Source organism: Sorex araneus, chromosome 4 (assembly GCF_027595985.1).
Source record: "Sorex araneus isolate mSorAra2 chromosome 4, mSorAra2.pri, whole genome shotgun sequence".
Classification (NCBI taxonomy): Eukaryota; Metazoa; Chordata; class Mammalia; order Eulipotyphla; family Soricidae; genus Sorex; species Sorex araneus.
The window spans coordinates 194309255-194330184 of record NC_073305.1 but is presented as its reverse complement, the minus strand read 5'-3'; the positions used below and the strand labels follow the sequence as shown (position 1 = coordinate 194330184).

Genomic DNA, 20930 nt, shown 5'->3' with positions numbered 1-20930 from the left:
GCCTCCCCTGGCAGTTTTTGGGGCTCCTCCTGGTGGTGTTCAGGAGACCGTGCCATGCCAGGGATCAAACTTGGGTCCTCCACTTGCTGAGTGTGTACTCTCACCCTTTGGGTGATCACGGTGGTCCTTTGTCAATGATATATTTAAAAGAAGAAGAAAGAAAGCAGGCAGGGTTGAGGGGGGCTGCAGAGATTGGGATCAAGGGGGTGGGAGTGCGTGTCATTTGGGGGTTGGAAAAACTCATTTAAAAAATTGTATTTTCATAAGGTCGTTCACATTAATTGATTACATTCAATATTTCAACACCATTCCCATCACCATTACACCTTCCCACCACTATTATTTCTAATTTTCCCACCATCATCCAATCCTGCCTGCCAGGGGCAGATGCTAGATAATTTATTTTCTATTGCTTATTATGAATATCACGAGAGATTGCACGGCCGCAAAAGTGGCAGCGTGCTTTAGGATTTCTAAAATTGTAAATGGTTGGGGTCTAGAGATTTCTCTTTGGGGAGCTAGTCCAGTATGAGATTCATTTGGGAGTCTCTGGATCAAGGCCATTGATGCACTGAGATGGCACCCAGAGGCAGATCGTGGGCATGACAGCCAGGACCCCAAGCCGGCGGGGAGATGGGAAGGGATGGCCCGTCTCCACAGCCGCCATGTGGCCTGGAGTCTTAGTCCCTGAACCCTCGTACCTGGGTTTTGCTTCTGGAAGCTCCTGGCCACCAGAGTTTCATCTGGAGTGGCGGAGAGGGCACACCCACTCCATCTGACAGAACTCATTTTGGAGGGGAGTTTTGGGTCACACCTGGTGCTGTTCAGGGCTTACTTCTGGCTCTGCGCTCAGGATTCACTCCTGGCTATGTTCAGGGAATATGTGGCCCCAGGGTTGGAACCTGGGACAACAGCTTTCAGGGACTGGCTTACTTACCTACTGTACCATATCGGTAGCCCCCAGGGTTCTTTTTATTTATTTGTTTGCTTTTGTATCTTGTGGTAAACACATTTTCCTTTTCTATAAACATATTCACTGTCACTGTCATCCAGTTGCTCATTGATTTGTTCGAGCGGGCATCAGTAACGTCTTTCATTGTGAGACTTATTTGTTACTGTTTTTGGCATATCCAATACACCACGGGTAGCTTGCCAGGCTCTGCCGATACTCTCAGTAGCTTGCCGGGCTCTCTGAGAGGGGCGGAGGAATCGAACACAGGTCAGCTGCGTGAAAGGTGAACGCCCTATCACTGTGCTATCGCTCCAGCCCATAAGTATATTATATTTCACAATAAAAAGATCTTTAATTACCAAATAGAGAAAAACTCCTTATACACCATTTTGCAGTGCCTTATATACCAAAGGTCCTTAATAAATGCTTGCTTAATATCCTAGGGAACAATAACAAAAAGAGGAAAAGTGAACTAATAATATAAATAGGCGAGGCCGGAGCGATAGCACAGTGGGGAGGGTGTTTGCCCTCTGTGTGGCTGACCTGGGCTCAATGTCTAACATCCTATTTGGTCCCCCAAACATCCCCAGGAGTGTTTCCTGAGTGCAAAGCCAGGGGTAACGCCTGAGCATTTCTTGGTGTGACCTAAAAAGTACACACACACACACACACACACACATATGCACACACACACATGCATACATGAAATGGCAATGAATGCAACCTGGGGTTTGATCCCTGGCAGCAGAGGAAATTCCCCTCTTCTCAAACAAATGACAACACTGTTTTCTAAAATGAGGCTCCTGGTCTGGGTGCTATTCTGTGGCGTACGGTACATCCATCTGTACACTTCTGTCTCTCAGTTGCTACAGGCCGGAGGGCTGGGTGGTGGGAGAAATGTGGGCCTCCCTGCTCAGCAGGGCTGGGACAGGCACCACGCACTTGAAACAGCTGTCCTGAGCCCTGAAATCTTCATCACATTCACTTAGCAGGAACAGAAGCTAATAATTACACAGTATCTCACACCAGCCGGAACCCCAAATTAACTTAATTTGTTTATATGAATGCCTTTAATGAGGTACAACTCCCACCCCTTTCTTGGTACTTGGGGGATCTCTGTCACACTCTCCCGCACTTGCTTTCTCTTTCTGCACAATTGCGGGAAGGTTCCAGGCTGGCTGGCTGGTATCAGAAGAACGTCTGATGGACATGCTTTGCAGAAGCAGAGTAAGGACCGGGTGACCTGCCAGCCCATCTGTGGGACCTGGGAAGGGAGCACCCTGTTTGCTGGCAGAAACTGGTTAATATTTGCCACTGGCAAATGCTTCATACAGCTCCTTTTCGGTCATTCATGTGAGTGCATGACTCATGAATTTTCCAGTTCACTTTAAAAGCCAGACTTCCTCCAGCCTCTGCTCTCATTAGTCTGGCTTCGCCTTGGAAGAGTCAGCGTGTATTGGGGAAATCAGAAAACGGAGCTCTCGACTTGTGGTAGTGATTAAATTACAGGACTGGAAAGGCTAGTCAGCTTCCCCCCTGTCCCTCCCCCCCCACGCCCCCAGTTATGCTGCTGCGACAGGTTTAGCCCTCTGGGGTCTGTTGTGTGGCTGTTCAGGGCCACCTCTCACTGTAAAGGAAATGCACATTTGTCTCCTTGCTGGCGCTCTCAAGCCAGCCACTGAGCAAACTGGAAACTTCTCCCAGAGTTAACATGCTTTTGTACGCTTTTTTTTGGGGGGGAGGGGGTGGGTGAGGGCACACCTGGCGATGCTCAAGGCTGACTTCTGGCTCTATGCCAGGAGTCATTCCTGGTAGGGTCCTGGGGACTGTATGGGGTGCCCAGGATCAAACCTGGGTTGTCCTACCTGCGGTGCTATCTTTCAGGTCTCCAGAGCTAACGCTTTTTAAGAAAGTAACCCCAGAGGCCCGAGAAATTCAATCCGTCACATATAGTCTTCTGAGCACTGCCAGGAGTGATCCCTGAGAGCAGAGCCAGGAATAAGCCTGAGCACTGCTAGGTGTGACCCCAAAACAAAGAATGAAAGTAACCCCAAGATGAAAGGACCAGTGGCATTAAGTATTAGGTGCAAGGAGGGGATGTTCTGGCTTGATTGTTTCTGGCAGGTGAATCCTTGGCTGTCCCACTGTCTGTCACAAAACACAGCAAAGATCTGATGGCTTCTCTCTGTTGAGTTCTTGCAAAAGAAGCCCTTTCCTCTTCTGTGGCCCTTTTGGAATTTTAACGTCTGACTCCAAACCTTTGTTTTGGATTTGGTGCCCAATAATCAGGACAATAGGAAGGGATTTGTTCGACCTGAAGCAGTGCTGGGACACATGTTGGAATCCAGATGGAGGGGTCACCTCCTGAGGGTCGGGCCTGGTGGGGATTCTGCGTCTCGAACCATCCCCAGGAGATGCTGTTGTCCCGGAGAACTCCACGTTTGGTCTAGAATATAGTAGAATTCCTCCAATTCTAGTCCCAAAGCAACAAAAATATTTAGCCTTGCATGTGTGAGGTCCTGGTATGGAGGTTTGATCCCTGGTACGAAGCGGGGAGGGGGGAGACACAGAGGGTGTAGGGGAAGCTAGTGAATGAGTCATTTTATTTTTTAATTTTTGGACCACACCTAGCAGTATTTAGGACTTAACTCTTGGCTCTGTGCTCAGGGACCACTTTTGGGTTCAGGGACTCATATCTGATGCTGGGGATAGAAGGTTGGATGTGTGCAAGGCACGAGTCCTACCCGCTGTAGTATCTCTTGGGCCCCCAATGATTTGGTCTTACTTGAGATTTTTGTTGTTGTTCGTTTCCCTGGTTCATGTCACTGATATATCATGAATGACATAGAATAAAGTTGGAGGACATTTTGTCTTATTTTTCTGAGCCAATAAAATCTAGAAGGGGGGGGTTAAGCCAGAAGGCAGGGTATTTCCTTTATAATAAAATGTCATACATGACTTAAAAAAATTAAACCTATCAATATAAACATAGTCTGTGTCTTTATATTTCTATATTCCTATCTACATAATACATAATGGAATAAAAATTAAGCATTGGTGTCTTAATTACTTTTATAAGATCGATCAATTTAATTGTCTTAATCATCACCCATCTAAGTGGGGACAACCTCATAAACAAAAGCACATTTTTAAGCAAACAATAGAAGTTCAGTAATTTTCTTTTTAGGGCCCACACCTGTTGTTGATCAGAGTACTAGTGCTGGGATTTTTTTTTTTAAGAATAAGTTTTATTTATTTATTTATTTATTTATTTTTTGCTTTTTGGGTCACAACCGGTGATGCACAGGGATTACTCCTGGTTCTGCACTCAGGAATTACCCATGGCGGTGCTCAGGAGACCATATGGGATGCTGGGAATCGAACCTGTGTCAGCCGAGTGCAAGGCAAATGCCCTACCCGCTAGTGCTGGGATTTGAACCACCTCATCACAGCCACGTGCAAGGCAAGAGCCTTCATCTCTGCACTGTCTCTGCAGACCAAGTCGTCTCATTTTTATGTTTTTAGCTATTTTAGAACAAAGACCAGCAGAGTTCCATTAATATCTTTGAGGACAGATGATAACTTTTTTTTTCTAGAATTATTCCCAATTACTTGGCTGCATGTATTTGGAGAAAGAATCTCTTATCTCAAGTAATGACACAGCTAGAGAACACTGCCACACCCCTGCCCGGGGACTCACAGGAGAAATCGTGACAAATGCGGGCAAGGATGCTGAGAAACGCTGCTGGCAGGAATGTAAGATGCTCAGAACGGCTCAAGAGAATAGCTTGGCAGTTTCTTCTAACACGAAACATGCAATTTCCATATGACTCAGCCTTTGCACGCCCAGGCCCCAAGAACTGAAAACTTCTGTTTCCATAACTACCTGTGCATGAATGTTCAGTCATTTGTTTGCAAGAGCCAAACACTGGAGTTGGCCCAGGGGTGACACATCCAGAGTGGAATGTGCTCGGGAGCAGAGAGGAAGTCACTGCTCCAACCAGGCGGGTGCACCCCGCTCCTTTCTGGGACGGGGCGGGGGGGTGGGGTGGGCAGATTTCACCTCCCGGAGTGGGGAGCGTTGGAGAAATAAGGACAGATCCGTGGGATCCGGGTATTGGGGTGGGGAAGGGTATGGTTAGGAAGGCCCACCCCTCCAGTAATCCTGGGGATCCTATGACTGTGTCTGAGATGGCGGTGGGTACCTGAACCTGGGCAGGTGTGCGAACTAGAGACAGGTGCACATGCGCGTTCCACAGGTCTGGGAAAACAGCTCTCTGTGGGTTGTGTCATGATGCAGTCCTATACTTCGATTCTGCAAAATGTCACCATTTTTTTTTCTTTTTGGGTCATACCCAGCAATGCACAGGGGTCACTCCTGGCTCTGCACTCAGGAATTACTTCTGGCGGTGCGCAGAGGACCATATGGGATGCTGGGACCCGAACCAGGGTTGCCTGCGTGCAAGGAAAATGCCCTACCCGCTGTGCTACCATGCTAGCCCCCTAAAAAAGTCACCAATTTGGGGGGAGGGCGAGCACTCAGTACAGTGAACATGAGGTCTTGTAGCTCTTAAAACTAACTTCAGGTGTATCTACCGCTATTTCTACCAAAAATTGTCTTACCAAAGATAATGATATAGTGAGACGTGGATGCTGGTCATTCAATTTAGGTTGTAATTTAAAGCAAGATTCTACAGTCTTCTGGATTATAAACAAATGTGCTGTGTGCTGAGAATAATTTTGTACACCTGACTTTGAGTTTTGGTATTTTTTAAATTTTCCCTGCCCCATCCTCTCTGGGACAGCTATTGTGTTGATTTGGGCGCACGCTCAGTTGGGGTGCTCCTTTTCTTGTGGTGCTCTTACACATGCTCACCGCATCTCATGCCTGACTATAGGGATCACACACATGTGCCTATGGACAACTGATTTTACAGGGTTTTTTTGAGGGGGAGAGATTTGGGTCATATGCAGCGGTGCCCAGGGACCATTCCTGATGGGACTCAGGGAACCCCATGCAGTGCTGGGTTGGTCTTGGTGTCCACTGAATGAAAGGCAGGCCCTACTCCCATGCTCCCTCTCTGGTCCGAGATCACACACTGTTGGCAGCTTCCAGGGTTCCTAGGACCACATGCAGGCACACATGGACGTCACTAAGGGCTGGACTTGTGGCCTCGTGCTTGCAAGTAGGCACTTTTTGCCACTGAGCCATCCCTGGACCCATATCCAACACTTTAAAGAAACTAGATGTTCAGGAGAAAACTTTCTGGATACCAGGACCAGAAAAGACCTGAAGGACTAATGTGACTCAGCCACCGGCCTTGGCAGTGCCAGCTCCCGCACCGAGATGTGCTCTCAGGGGCATCTGCTCGAACCATCCCATCCTCCGCAGGACTCCTCCACTCTGCCTCCCAAACAGCTTTCCTGAGGGGACTCACACTGGTTGGTTTGGGGACAAAAATTAGCACATTGTCATGTTTACATAATCTGAACCTCAAGTCCATTTAAAGCCACAATTTCATACAAATAAGAGACTTATGTTAAGTGGGTGACTTAATTTCGATCTTGGGTAGCATGCATTTTTCTCTCCATCTTACAGGTGAACAAAGTGAGACTTGGAGCATGGCAGTGGGCTGCAGATAGAAAGGTGGCAGAACAGGTGTTGGGGTTGTCTTCTTGTTAGCACCCTAGACTGTTAAAGTGGAGTCAGGCCCTTTAAAGGTCCCTGAGCATAGACAGGAGCGAGATGCCCCATGTGAACCTCTGGATCATTTTCTTGTTTTTTAAATTTCTTTTTGGGTCACACCCAGCGATGCTCAGGGGTCACTCCTGGCCCTACACTCAAGAATCACTCCTGGCGGTGCTGGGGGACCACACGGGATGTCAGGTAGTGAACCCGGGTCAGCCGCATGCATGACAAATGCCCTACTTGCTGTACTATCGCTACGGCCTCTCTGGATCATTTTCTTAATTATTTTTTTCAGCTGCAAAAACCTTGTTTTTTGGTATGATTTTAATTAATTAATTTTTTTTGCTTTTTTTTTGAGGGGGGTCACACCTGGCGCTGCACAGGAGTTATGCCTGGCTCATGCACTCAGGAATTACTCCTGGCGGTGCTCGGGGGACCATATGCGATGTTTGGAATCAAACCCAGGTCGGCTGCGTGCAAGGCAAACGCCCTACCTGCTGTGCTATAACTCTAGTTCTTATTTTTAAAAATTATATATATTATGTGTAATATATGTATAAATATATAGAATCACCATGGCTACAGTTACAGAACTTTCATGTTTGAGTTTCAGTCATACAATGTTCGAATACCCATCCCTCCACCAGTGCACATTTTCCACCACCAATGTCCCCAGTATTCCTATACACCCCCCCGTCCCCCCGCTCCATCCTCCCCCTGAATCTATGGCAGACAATTGCCTTCTTATTCTCTCTCCCTATTATGGATTATTTTGGGTATTATGGATTATTTTCTTTAGGCTTAGAGTCCTTGATCTAGGGATGACACCCCAAAATTGGCTGATCATGAACTCATTGACCTTATCAAACTGTGGCATATACGCACATATGACATTTTTTCAGGAGGGAGGGTCCATGGTTTACCAGATTCAGAGGTTTGGGACTCAAAAGCATAATCAGAAGCACGAAAACTGGATCCAAGGGGAGGGTTTTGCCCTGGCAGATGTTTCAAACCCCCAATCCTACAGACTTAGGGAAGTGCTCCATCTGGGAACAACCAACTCATCCTAAAAAACAGGGTGGAAAGTGCTCCTGATTCAGGTACTGCAAAGAAGACTCTGAAAAGACGCACCAGGTTTGATCTGCCTCAGTGGAACTGTTTGGTGTTTCTCATGTCTGTCCCAGATCGCTTTAGAAGGCAGCGCTTCAGACAAATCGGATGCCGGATGAAAGGAACTCCAGGCAATTCTCAGGTTCAGGGTGAGGGCTGGTCCACAGCCTCAGCGCAAAGCAGTGAGGACACTTCCCAGGGGCTAGAAGTGGGGGCAAGTATCTTCTTTTGTTGGTTTTGGGTCACAGTGGCTGTGCTCAGGGCACACTCCTGGTTCTGTGCTCAAAGATCACTGCTAGCAGCGCTCAGGGGCTATATGTAGCGCTAGGATGGACTGGGACAGCCACATGCATTTCCCCCCGTACTATCTCTGCAATCCCAGGGCAAGTTATCAACATAGGTGCTTTTGGGCCACTCCCCATGGTGCTTCATGCCCGTGCAGTGCAGGGGATCAAACCCATTGTGCAATCTCTCCCACCCCAGCAATGGCTTGGTACCGGGAAGTCTAGACAAGTGTGAAAATCAGGAGACTAAGACCCCAACAACAGGGTATCGGAAACTGGGCTAGCTCTCAGGGGAGCAGGGAGGGATTCAGAGCCGAGAGAGACCCCACTTGGCTGAAAGAAAAGCGGAGATTTCGTGGGGGAAATCGAGATTCAGAACGGATTATTTATTCCGACGGGGGGTGAGGGGGACTTTCCTTGGCAACTGCCTACAAAGAGACACAGCTGGATTCTAGCTCTAGGACTAGGCGGCCCAGCCTGGGATCCCGGCGGGCTGTGGAGGAAGAGGAAGAGGAAGGCCGAGCTGCCAGGGAGGGGAGAAGCGCCCGCAGTGCTTTCATCGGGTGCTCCGAGGGTCGGAGGACTCCGCCCGGCCTGCAGGCGCTCCAGGGCGCCTCGGGGGTCCCGGGACGGAGCCCCGGCCCAAGAGCCGCCGAGGAACAGGTGGCAGGACGGGGTGTGTCGCTGGGCTTCCGCTCGCTCCGCGCCCGCAGACGCGCTCCTGTCCTTTTGGACAACTTGGGTTTCGGGTCCCGGGGCTCCAAGAAGCCCCTCCCTGGCACGGGAACCACGACGCACGCCTTCCCCAAGCACCGGCCACCAGCGGGCGGGAGTCCCGAGCGCGGAGGGGACACGCGCGTCTCCCGGCCCCGCGACCCCCGAGCCAGCACCCGGCGCGCAACCGCCCTCGGGGCCACAGCGCAGAGCCCGTAGCCCAGAGGCGCGGACGTCGACGGCGCCGCTCGGCCCGCCCGCGGCGGCGCGCACGCACGGCGGCGCGGCGGCGCGCACGCACGGCGGCGCGGCGGCGCGGGGGCTCAGGCCGGGCTCGCGCAGGGCCGGGCCGGCGCGGCGGCGGGCGCGCGCGGGCCGGGAGGCGGCGGCGGCGGCGGCGGCGGAAGCGGCGGGGCCGCGGGCGTCCGGCTCGGAGGAGGCTGAGGCGGCGGTGGCTCCGCGCGGGGCTCGGCCGGGAGCGAGCGAGGGTCGCGGCGCGGGCTCCGCCGGCCGCCCGGACGCCCGGGCCGCGGAGTTTGGGTCCCGGCTCGGACCCCGGCGCCCAGCCCGGAGCCGTAACCTTGAGGCGGCGGCGGGGCCGGGCCGGGCCGGGCCGGGGGGCGGCGGCGCTGGATCCGCGGCGGCCCGAGCGGCGGCGGGAGATGTCGAACCCCGGGACGCGCAGGAATGGCTCCAGCATCAAGATCCGCCTGACAGGTAGGGCCGGGGTCCGCGCCCGCGCCCCCGCGCAGCCCCTCAGCCGGCCGTTGTCCCGGGACCGCGGCGCCCCCCGGGCCCCCCCGCGCCCGCCCCGCCCCCTGGCCCGACCCCGCCCACCTACACCCCCGGGCCCGCGGGTCCCTTCCCCCACAGCCCGGGCCCCGCGGGTCCCTCCCCCCCACACCCCAGGGCCCCCGTGGGACCCTTCTCCCCCCAACACCTCCCAGGGCCTCTGCGGGTCTTTCTCACCCACCCCCGGGCACCCTCGGGACCCTGCCCCCCATACCCCAGGAACCCCACGGGTCCCTTCTGCCCCCCAACCCCTGCACCGCCCAGGGCCAACGTGGGTTCCTTCTTTCCCCCCGTCCCCCCCCCCCCCCCGGCCCCCGTGTGTCCCTCCTTCCCTCCAACGCCTCCCGGCTCCCCCTCGCCCCACCAGTGCCACCCCGTCCCCTAGCTTCCCTTCTCTCCCCCAGGTGCCTCCCCACCCACCCCTGGCGCCCCACCTTCCCCTCTCCGCCCCCTCGCGTCTTTCCTCCACCTGCCCTCCCCCCCAGTTGCTTCCAACCACCCCCTCGCTTCTCCCCCCACCCCAATTGCCCCCAGCCGCCCCCTCGCCTTTTTCCTTTCCACCTGCTCCCCTGGTCTTTCCGGCCCCTCCCCGCCCCTGCCCCCCGATTTCCCCGGGGGCCCCGCCCCTCGCCTTTCACCGCCTCCCTGTCCTCTCGCCGTCGCCGTATCTCCCGCCACCCGCCCACTGCGCCCCCGGGAGTCGCCCTCGTGCCTCCCCGGCCTCGGGCCTCCCGGTCCCCAGCCCGCCCCGCCCCCCGGGTCCCCCTCGGTTCAGCGAGTCCCGCCCCCAGTCCTCTGGCTGGTGGCCGCCACCCTTTGCCTTGGGCCCGAATTCCTCGGTGCTATCTGGTGGCCGCGCTGGCCGCCTCCGCCCGCGGGTCTGGGCCACTTCCTTCCCCCGGCAGGCAGGCCGGCGCTGGCCCTGCTCACGCCCCGCGTGCCATTTGTGCCTCGCACTTCCCTGTCAATCGCTCCCCTCATCTCTGAGCCCTGCCCAGCGCCTGTGCCACCATGCCCACGCGCGCACACGCAGGCACACACACACACACATATGCAGACGAACACACAGATGTGCGTGCTGGACTTGGCTGCACAAACACGGCTCCGATCCACTCATCAGGCTTCGGAGAAATGCCCGCGTCTCCTTGTAGCTCCGTGGTGCCACCCTCAAGGGTGCGCCCTGGCTGGATGGTTTGCAGGTGTGCAGGTGCGGCCGTGGGAGCTGGAGGCCTGGACCCGCGCGCACGGTCCTGTCGTGGCTCTACAGTGATGCTCCCATCTTAAGAGTTTCAGTTCAGACCCGAGGTCAGCCACCCAACGGCAAGTGCAGTTCAGTTTTGGGACTTTCCAGAAGTGATTATTTGTAGCTCTGGGAAGGAAATCGGCTCAGGGCAGACCCCTGACTGGGGTTTCCCCTGGATTTTCTTGGTTAGGGCTCCCCAGTCAGCGTCTGGTGAGATCCTCCCAGAAGGGACACTGGAGGCAGTTGGATAACCTGTAAAGTCTGCGGAACAGGGACGGTTGATTCCTTCCAAACCAGGAGTTACGTAGAGCAGCACTGTTGGACGATGGACTTTTCTTTTTGCCGTTTCAAAAAAAAAAGCTCTAGTTTTGTTGTATAAAGATCAAATCAGGGTTTGATCGGACAAATTCTTTGATCTGAGCAGATGATAATTTGGGCCTAAACTGAAACCCTGGTCTTGGTAACAGGTATGTTCCAGGGATCTTCTCTTCTGGAGAAACATGATCTTTTATCCCAGGCCTGGTCAGAAATCCTTCTCACTCTGTAGCTACATTATGTACGTGGTTATTTTTATGATTACATAAAAGACACGTTTTTGACTTTGTAATGCTTGTAAAACTTTAATTACTGACAACTTTAATTTGGTTCTTACTCACAATGTAATCTATAATTGACTTCAGATTGGTCTCAGTGTTCGTGTTGAAAGCCCAAGTAACTGATTTTGAAGTTTTGATGGAAACTTGATTGGTGTTTTCGAAGGACTAGGCTTAATTACAAAGTTTGTGTCAGGTGTAGCTACATCACATATTCCTCAGCCTGCCTGGGAGTATGGATCTTTTCCTGAAGAGAGAAGGGGCCATGTGTTGTCTTCCCAGATTATTTCAAAATTCGGGAATCAAGAGCAGAGATTCTTTTTGAGTCTTTCATTGGCATTTGTTGTGGAAGGCGCAGGTAATGTTTGGGTCATGACTGATGTTAGTCTGTGACCCTGGGGTCCCTGTGGTCAGTGTTAATTTCTGTGAGAAAGAGCCTCGACAGCACTGTGTGTTAGAATAGGTTTCAGCCTCCTCTTAACCTGGCTGAGGCCATCTGAAATCTCATCATCTTCCAGCATGGTGGGCTGCCATGTTTTAGAGTTTGTATAGTTTTGTGACAGGTTTCAGAGTTGATTCCCACATGCGGTTGCTGAGAAAAAGATTCAAACAAACAAAAGACCCGAGGTATATTCTGACCAGTTACAGTGACTGCCACGGAGCGTGTCGAGGAGCCCGTGGAGAGTGGCGTTTTAAAAAGCGTCTTGGGCTTTGGGCTCCATAGCTGTATTGGGTGGCGAGTGGAATGTTGAATGCAAAGTGATGAGATAGATCTGCTGCTGGTGAGGCCACCGCCGATGGCTTCTCGGGAAACATCGTGACCTTTGGGGCTTGGCTTCCTCAGATCTAAGTGTGATTTCATCTTCTGTATAACGTTCTCTGATTCTTTCTCACAGGGTAGATCTGTTAGGCTGCCTACTTGCTCCAAACTGCCATGAGGGGCTTACGCGTCCTGCTAACTCTCACTCCCACTACTCAGCTTCACATTCAAATGCAGAGCACTTGTGTTTGTTTTGTGTCAGATCATTTGTGTATTATGTCTATGATTTCTTTTTTTATTCATTTACCCTGTAATTGTTTTGGTTTTGAAAAACTATTGGGTAGTGTGTTGGAGTACTTTGAAAACCACACCTAAGAGAAGGAAGAGCTTTGAGGTTGTATTGCGAAAAGAATAGAATTTTTATTTTGTTTTTGGCTGACACCTGGTTGTGCTCAGGGCTCACTCCTGACTGCACTCAGTGGCCACGCGACTTAGGGGACTGGATGGGGAACCGGGGATTGAATCTTGCTCGGCCACATGCAAGGCAAGCACCCTACTTATTGTACTATCACTCCAGCCCCTGAAAGAACATAATTTTAATGAGTATCGTTGTGGTATTTTAGCAGGAACATAGTTTTGAAATGTTTTCAGTAGTTTGGGGGGGTATAATACATGCAAAATTGAGTGATCTTTGTTAACAAAGAGACATTTTAGAGTTCACTGGGAAAATCAAACTTGGAAACTTTTTTTAATTGTAATTCAAGAAGGGTTTGCAAAAACTTTGTTCTTATGTGGTACACAAATGAATCCCAGATACAGTACTCAGGCCACTTTGGGTAAAAGAATGGAATTTTGAGCTTTAAGAGTTCCACAGTGTTTTTCAAGCAAATTAAATTTTATTCGAATGTTAACCCATTAGTTGGGTACCAAATGTCTAGATTTTTAAAAAATTTCTATGCTGTGAAGCACCCTCCGACCTCTGTAGTTTTGTGCCTTTTAGGAGTAGTGATTTTCTAAGAGCAATTCTAATTTCGAGGAGGGGCCAAGAGCCGATCCTTGGTAGCCTGTGGGGAGGGAAACTAACCCAGGTGAGGGCAGGGTGCTGGTGTTGGTGTACGGGAGACCCAGTTAGGCGCTGTGCGGAGGGTTAATTGCTCAGTAGCAGGCCGTGGCCGTGACTGGGGGGTGGCTCACTTTCTTCTTGGACGGCTGCGGAGGGTTTCTTTGGTCAGTTTGGACCAGCAGGGAATTTTGGCAGGTCACGGTGCTGGGTGAGCCCTAGGTCGGATACTGGCCTTTCCAGCCTGGTCTGAAACTGGTTTTTTGTAGCTTTTTCCTCAGAAGCTCCCTCTAGTTTAGGAAGGAGCAAGTAAAGTTCTTGGGTTGGAGCAAATACTAAAATTGCAAAACCTGAAATGGAGGCCAAAGCCAGGTTCCAGTACTGAGCTTACTTGTGATCTGATCACATTTCTCTTAGAAACTTTTACAATTTGTTTTTCTCTGTTTTCAATATGTATATTTTTGGGCCTCCCCAAGGGGAGCTGAGGAGTCCTGAGACCCTCCCAGGACATCCTTGCTGAGTCGGGTTCAGTTCAAGGGCCCGAGGACATGGTAGCCCCGGGGTCTGTGATGCTGGGGATTACCTGGGGGCACCCCTGCAGCGCCGAGAGGCCTCCAGGGCTCTACCTGACGCCATAAGTTGAACTGGAAGTGGCTGCGCACAGGCAGGTGCCTTAATTCCTGTACTGTCTTCTCCAGCCCCATTTCCCCCTCTTTTTATTTTCATTTTTCTGGTTTTTGGCCACACTTGGAAGGGTTCAGGGGACCATATGGGGTGTTGGATATGGAATCCACGTCTGCCACAAGCAGGGCAGGCGCCCCCACTTGCTGTAGTCGCCAGCCCTCTCTCCCCTTCAAATCTCAGGGACCTGCTTGACTTGAGTTGAAATCGTTCAGTTCCCTATGACTGTCTTTTACGGTAGTTGTCAAATTACAATGTCGACTTCAAGTCTGTTTGTCAGATTGGAAAGCCCCTAATTTAGCAGCCATAAAAATTTGGGTCTGAAGTTTGAGTTTTCTCGTTTCATCTGCACATGTTCCATTTCTGTGTTGGTTGATGTCTGGATGCCAGTGTGGAACAGTGGGTGAAAGGGGAGTTTCTGGGGACTGGGTCACTTGAGTATTTCCTCATAAACAGCAGCAACAAAAAAGACAAGAAAGTCTGACCCATAGTATTTCAACATCAGCTCAGTGATGCAGTTAACTAGCCTGGCTGTTTTGTAACCAGTCTGTGGGCACTGGCTTGAAGTATTAAAATAGCTGAGTGTGCGTTTTCTTTGAGCGGTCAGTGGGAAAGGGTGTTCGGAAACCTCTGAAATGGATGAAATACTTTGGTATCTTCCCAGGTCCTTGCTTCTCTGGTAGAGAAAGTTAAAATTCTTCTTTAGGTCAAGTTTTTATAATTTCAGAATTCTTTTATTTATTTTTTTGTTTTTTGGGTCACACCTGATGATGCACAGAGGTCACTCCTGGCTCTGCACTCAGGAATTACCCCTGGCGGTGCTCAGGGGACCATATGGGATGCTGGGAATTGAACCTGGGTTGGCGGCGTGCAAGGCAAACGCCCTACCCGCTGTGCTATCGCTCCAGCCCCTCAGAATTCTTTTAGAGGCCAGATTTTTTTTTTAAAAGTGAACAGTGAAAATATATGTGTGTGTTATCACTAAATAACTTAAGTGAATGATTTACTTGTTTCATATAGAATTTTATTTGGAGAAAGTCTCAGTTATATTGGCGTTTTGTCGTGGCATTCACAGAGAAGGTCCCTAAGGCCATCTGCATGGGGAGAGCAGAGCGCCTCACAGAGGCCGGAGCTGTGTGGCTATCTTCTCTTTCAATGTTAGAATGACTGTTGTGTCTGCAGATGCAGTTCAGCCCATTTAGATAACTTAAACTAAGTAACGTTGTTGTTTCGTATTGTTGGCTTAAAGGGAAAGAAAGCCTCCTCTGATTGTTTTAAAACAAGGCTTAAATACGATCCAATCAGTGTGTGGGATTGCCCCTCTGCTGGCAGCTGTGCACACCTCCACTGCAGCTGAAAGGAATTCTAATTGGCGGAGGAATGTGGGCAACATCCAGTATCTCTGAGCAGGAACTATTACCCGCCCGCTCCTGATGCATTTCAGATGTTTTAAGCTCCTGAGCCCTGCTTGGAGGTTGTTTTGGGGAGTGGAGGAGGACGCTGGGAAGCCGGTTGAGTTCTGTGTGTGTCAGGCGTCTGCTGAATCCCCTGCAGGCTGTGGCACAAATCCTGACTTAAACCCTGGCTCGGGGCTGAGTGAGGTGGGCTGCGTTTTCTTTCTTATTATTACTTTTTTTTTGGCTTCTGGGTCGTGCCCCTGGTGTGGTGCTGGAGATCCAGCCTGGGGCCCCCACAGGCAGAGCAGACACTGCAACCCTTTTTTTTTTTTTTTTTAAATTTTTGGGTCACATCCAGTAATGCTCAGGGGTTACTCCTGGCTCTGCACTCAGAAATTACTCCTGCCGGTGCTTGGGGGACCATATGGGATGCTGGGGATTGAACCCAGGTCGGCCGAGCACAAGGCTATCCACTGTGCTATCGCTCCGGCCCCAGACACTGCAACCCTTTGAGCTGTCTCCCAATGCTGCATTTGATTTCTAACGCACCAAGTGCCATGGTGAGGAACTCGGGTGGGCGGATTTAACCATCTTCCTGCAGGCTCAGGTTTCCATTCGGGAACGCCAGATACCCACCTTTCCATATCGTGCAAGGACTTGATAAGCAGGGATTAAATATTGTGATGAATAGTTATGAATTATTTATCAACTAGCACAGTGTGAATAGAGACATAGATTTCCTGTTTTTTTTTTTGTCCCTAAATAATCTTGTAAATGCTAAAGTGAAGGATGTACTTTGATACTGAAGAAAAGCTGTAGATGTTATTGATAAACGTAGAAAACTAATAGTCAGGAGTGAATGATTAAATTCTCTGCATTCAAAGACTTCTTGGAGAAATAGTGTGAGGCCCAAGCCTGCTCATCTTGAGTTGTGAAACCTTGGCAGCTCTCCTGTTAAAAAATCAGCAGTACAGGGATGTTCACTGCCACAGTGCCATTAGCCAGGGAAAGACAGCGAAATGTTGATTATTTGCTGATGATATAATTGTATAGCTTGAAACCCTCCAAAGAATCAGTCCCAAATTAATGATAAATAACAATACTAATATTACTACTTTAGTAAAAGTGTCTGGATGGAAATTTTTCTATGGCAGAATAAAACGGATATACTCGGGGCTGTACAGCAGGTAACGTGCTTGCCTTGTACGAGACCGACCAGGATATGATCCCCAGCAGCTCATATTGTTCCCCAAGTCCCACCAGGAGTGATCCCTGAGCACCACCGGGTATGGTCCCCACACTGAAAACCAAAAATTGGTATGCAAAGGCAAGCTAGAACAACTCACAATCTCAAATGAAAATGAAAGTCCTTAATGTAGAAAGAACTTTCACAATCACTTAGTATAAGGCTAGTTACCTAATAGCAATAATATGGATAATTTACAGAAAAATGAAAGTGGATTTCAAACCCGTGAAAAAGCTTAGGGAAAAAGATGCAAATGAAGTTGAAGAGAGAAACCGTGTTTGGTCAGCGCTGGGCAGAAAGCAGAGCGTTGCAGCCCGAGGCAGGACTTGTGGACAGACTGCAGCTCTCCAGCTGACACTGCCGTCCAGGGCCGAAGTGACTCCGTGGAGGAAGTGGGTATTTAGGGCGCCAGCATATTATAGATGAGCCCTTGGATTTAACAGTCGGGTCCCTGGGGACCTTCTAGCTATATTTACATACTTACATGTAAAGTCTTAATCTAAACAATAAAAGACTGAAAATAGCCTAAATGTGCACTTAGAGCTAGTTAAGTAAATTGTGGTCTGCCCCCAGGGATATTAGCTGCTGAAGAGATGGTGCTTTCTGTTCCATGTTGAAATGGGACATTCTCCCAGACATATCATTGAGTGGGGGGAGAGAAGCGTGATTCATAGGAGTAGCCGGAGCACTACTATTTAAATATTAAAAGCGAAAGGAAGGATTGGTAGCACTGTTTGTAGGGAAAGACTCTCTGGCAGGTTCTGTTCCGCCCACTGCCTTTTCTTCTGGGAGGAGAACTGCCTTGGGTGTAGGTGAGGCACTCAAGTCTTTGTCCTTTTGTTTAGCTTTCCTGGCCCCCATTGTGCTCAGTCACCAAGAGCGTTAAGCAAAAATAAATAAATAAATAAATAAATAAATAACAAAACCCCAAACCCTAAAGAGTTTCACAGCTACTAGTATGTTAATTGCCAGTAATTGTGTTTTGAAAATTGAAAATGTCAAACATTTAAGAGGGTTATAATATCATCTAAGGGCACAGACCTGTGCTTATCTGTATTTCCTCACTAGAAAATCGCAGGGTCTACACAATAAAATCTGTGCACACAGATTGTGAGTCTGAATAAATAATAAACATGTTTATTCTGAGAATGATATTTTGTCTGGGGGAGGAGTGGAACGGGGTGGGGACTTCTTTGTTCTAGCATGGTAATAAGCCCAAACTAATTTTGGTTTTTGCCCTCTTAAGTGTGGCTCAGGGGGACTCAGTCAGCCAGAGCGGCAGGTCGGTGTAAGGGCCCACGGAGGTGATGGACGAAGGAGTCCAGCATCCTTCTGTTCTCTCTCCTCCCTCCTCCCTTCTGTATGCCACATTGGGGCTTCCCAGAGGCACAGCACATGCGGCTCCATCCATGGAGTATCTCTCTGGCCCTTGTTGGCGAGTGTTTTCCTAATGACTCCTGGGACCTTGGCGCCCCGTGCTAGTGCTGGCTTATGCGGTAGATCTGGAAAGTCTACAGCGGGGGGGGGGGGGGGGGGGGGCGGGGAAGAATGCTGGCTTGTGTTATTAGCCACTAATAATCATTTGATAATTATCCCAAGTGTTGTGTTTGTTTTGACCTTTTTAACACATTGATGTAGGTGCTGCAGCTCGTGTTAATTAAACCATACCCGCGTGTGCGCCACCGCTGGTGCACACCAGCCTCAGCGTGGTAAGGGCCTGCTCGTTTAGGTATGTTTTAAAAAGCAATATTGATACTTATTGCTTAGATGTAATTCCTTAGATTTAATTTAGAAGAAATTCAGTTGTAATTACGTGTCACTAATTCTCCCCTGTTCAAGCCCCCAAATCTTTGAGATTAAAAATTTTAGGTTTCGGCCAGAGGACTCAATGTACTGTGCGGAAGCCTGTGAGTGAGAGGCCAAGGTGTCTGTTGGTTTTTGTTGTTTTGGGGCCACACCCAGCGGTGCTCAGGGCTGACTCCTGGGACCACTCTTGACTGACTCAGGGACCCTGTGGGATGCCGGGGGTCAAACCCAGCTTGGCTGCGTGTGTGAGCACTGCAGAGTGTGGCCCTCCAAACCAGCCCACCCCTCCTCCCATATTCTAAGTTTTATGGAATTACATCTGTATGTATCTTACCTATACATTACAGATTTGAGAGTTGCTCAGTGCCTGTTAATACATGTCTGTGGGAGTAATGCCTTGGAATTGGTGTACTGTTTCATGGTTTCCGAAGGCTTCTCAGAGACATTTTTCTCCCTTAAGCCAAGATTTTAAGCCAACCTCAAAAAAGATTTTTTTTCCGTCTTAATTTTGTGCTACACCTGCCTCTCCTCAGGGTTTCCTCCTTGTGATGCTCAGGGGACAGAATGTGGTGCTCAGGATCAAGCCCCATTCACCCACGTGCAAGGCAGGTATCTTAGCCGGTATTCTCTCTTCACACCTCCCCTCCAAGTTTTATCTTTCATAGTGTGCTTTTGTCTGGTAAGAAATAGTACAGTTTTCTCTAAGTATAGATTTTACTTAGACAATAGATTTTATAAGGGATTTTGTCCGTAAGCAGGTAGCCCTCCCATGCGGAGGAGCACATTGCTTCAGCCGTAGTGGATTCCTGCGCTTTGCATCAGTCGTGTCCTGTGCTTGAGAAGCCCCCATTTTTTTCCCGGGACAAGGATGGAACTCCGCTACTGCCCTCGGATAAGGCACAGCCCAGTGCGGAGAGCTCTCAGCTCCGGCTCCAAGTTGATCGGCACCCCCAGCCCGTGTCCCTGCCCCCTGGTGCTCCAGCCCTCTGTTCCCCAGACCGTGTCTTTGCGTGTTCACGGGCCCAACCATTTTGCTTTTTGGTCACCCAGCGATGATCAGGGGTTACTCCTGGCTCTGCACTAAGGAATTACTCCTGGTGGTGCAGTGTGGGGGGCCACCACCGGGGTGCCGGGGACAGAACCCAGGTTGGTTGTATGCAAGGCAAACGCCCTACCTGCTGTTTTTGTTTTCCTTTTGGGATTTTAGGCCACACTTGGTGGAGCTTAGAGGCCACTCCTGGCTCTGCACTCGGGGATCACCCCTGGCAGTGCTCCAGGGAGCCCTCTGCTCACTGTGGCCGGGCCCCTTCTCCAGGTCCCGGTGGCCTCTCTTCTGCTGACATAGGGCTGCCAGTGGTGCATGGGCATCAGGAAATCGAGTCACCTGCGATTTAGAAGTGTGGAGAATGGGAAGTAGAACCTCTGTGGCCCAGCTCAGCCCAGCTCCCACGACTGACTCCCTCTCAGCCAGGAAAGCGTGCCGGTTGGCTTTGGAGAGTTCAGGATTCTTTTTTTCTTAAACTTTTTAATCACTGTGAGATAGACACTTACAAAGCTGTTCAGGATTGGATTTCAGTCATACGGTATTCCAACACCCGCCCCTCCACCAGTGTCCCCAGGTTCCCTCCCATCACCCCCACCCCCACCCCTACTTGCCTTAGACACAGGCGCTTTTCTTCCCTCCTTCCCTGCCCCCTTCCCTTCCTCCCCCCTCCCCCCTCCCTCTCTCCCTCTTTCCTTCTCTCCTTTGGGGCATTGTGGCTAGCAGTATTGATACTGAAAGGTTATTAAGAATATCCCTTACCTACTTTTAACCCTCAGATCTTGTCCAGCGTGACCATTCCCAGCCATTACTGTCATACTGGTCTCTAGAGTTCGGGATTCTTGTCACCTGCCGTGCTTCCCCAAGATGCTTTCCCCTCAGTCTGCCCTGTGCTGGTGACGCCAGAGCCCTAGGTGGCTGTCCTGACCAGATCCTTGATGGTTTCCGTCCCCTTCACTCTCCCCCTCCAGGGCTGGTGTGTGTCTGGCTCTCTCCCCCGTGTCCTGGACGATGTCACCCCCTCATCCCGATCCGAGTTATTGGAGTAGCATGTCAGCAAACAGCATGGGACACGCTGTGTTCCCCACTGGCCCTGCCACTCCCTGCTCTCAGGTTGGGCTTCTCCACTGGGGCACTTGGTAATGTCTGGAGGTACTTCTTGCTTTTGGGCCACACCTGGTGGTATGCAGGGATCACCTGGTGGGTTTAGGGGACCACATGTGGTTCTGGGGATCAAGTCAGGGTCAGGTATATGCTTGGCAAGAACCTTAGCCCCCTGACTGCCTCTGACCCACGGAGTTGCTTCTGGTTATCAGACTGTGGGCACTGCCAGTGTGCAGTGGCCAGAGGCCAGGATGTGGCTGAATTCCCACAGCACAGCATGGACACGGCAGCAGACAGTACTGCTGGCCAAACTCTGGCCCGGGTTAGTGAGTAGACTGCTAGGTTCCGGAATACCCAAAACTCACTTCCCAGTCTCTACCCCCAACAGTTGCTGTCCTGACGTTCAACAGCCTGTTTTGATTTTTGTATTTGTGAAATCATATAATATGCATGCTTT

At 50.5% G+C, this 20930-nt stretch overlaps 1 protein-coding gene across 2 annotated transcripts in view; it reads left to right on the top strand.

Annotated features, from left to right (window-relative positions):
* The first annotated feature begins 9131 nt into the window (after positions 1-9131).
* Positions 9132-20930, top strand: part of SMURF1 (SMAD specific E3 ubiquitin protein ligase 1) — a 74247-nt gene continuing 62448 nt past the window's right edge. For both annotated transcript variants that reach the window (XM_055136247.1, XM_055136246.1), the window contains exon 1: positions 9132-9466. In XM_055136247.1, the coding sequence (XP_054992222.1) occupies positions 9412-9466 (55 nt within the window). In that variant the 5' untranslated portion in view covers positions 9132-9411. The remainder of the gene's footprint in view (positions 9467-20930) is intronic.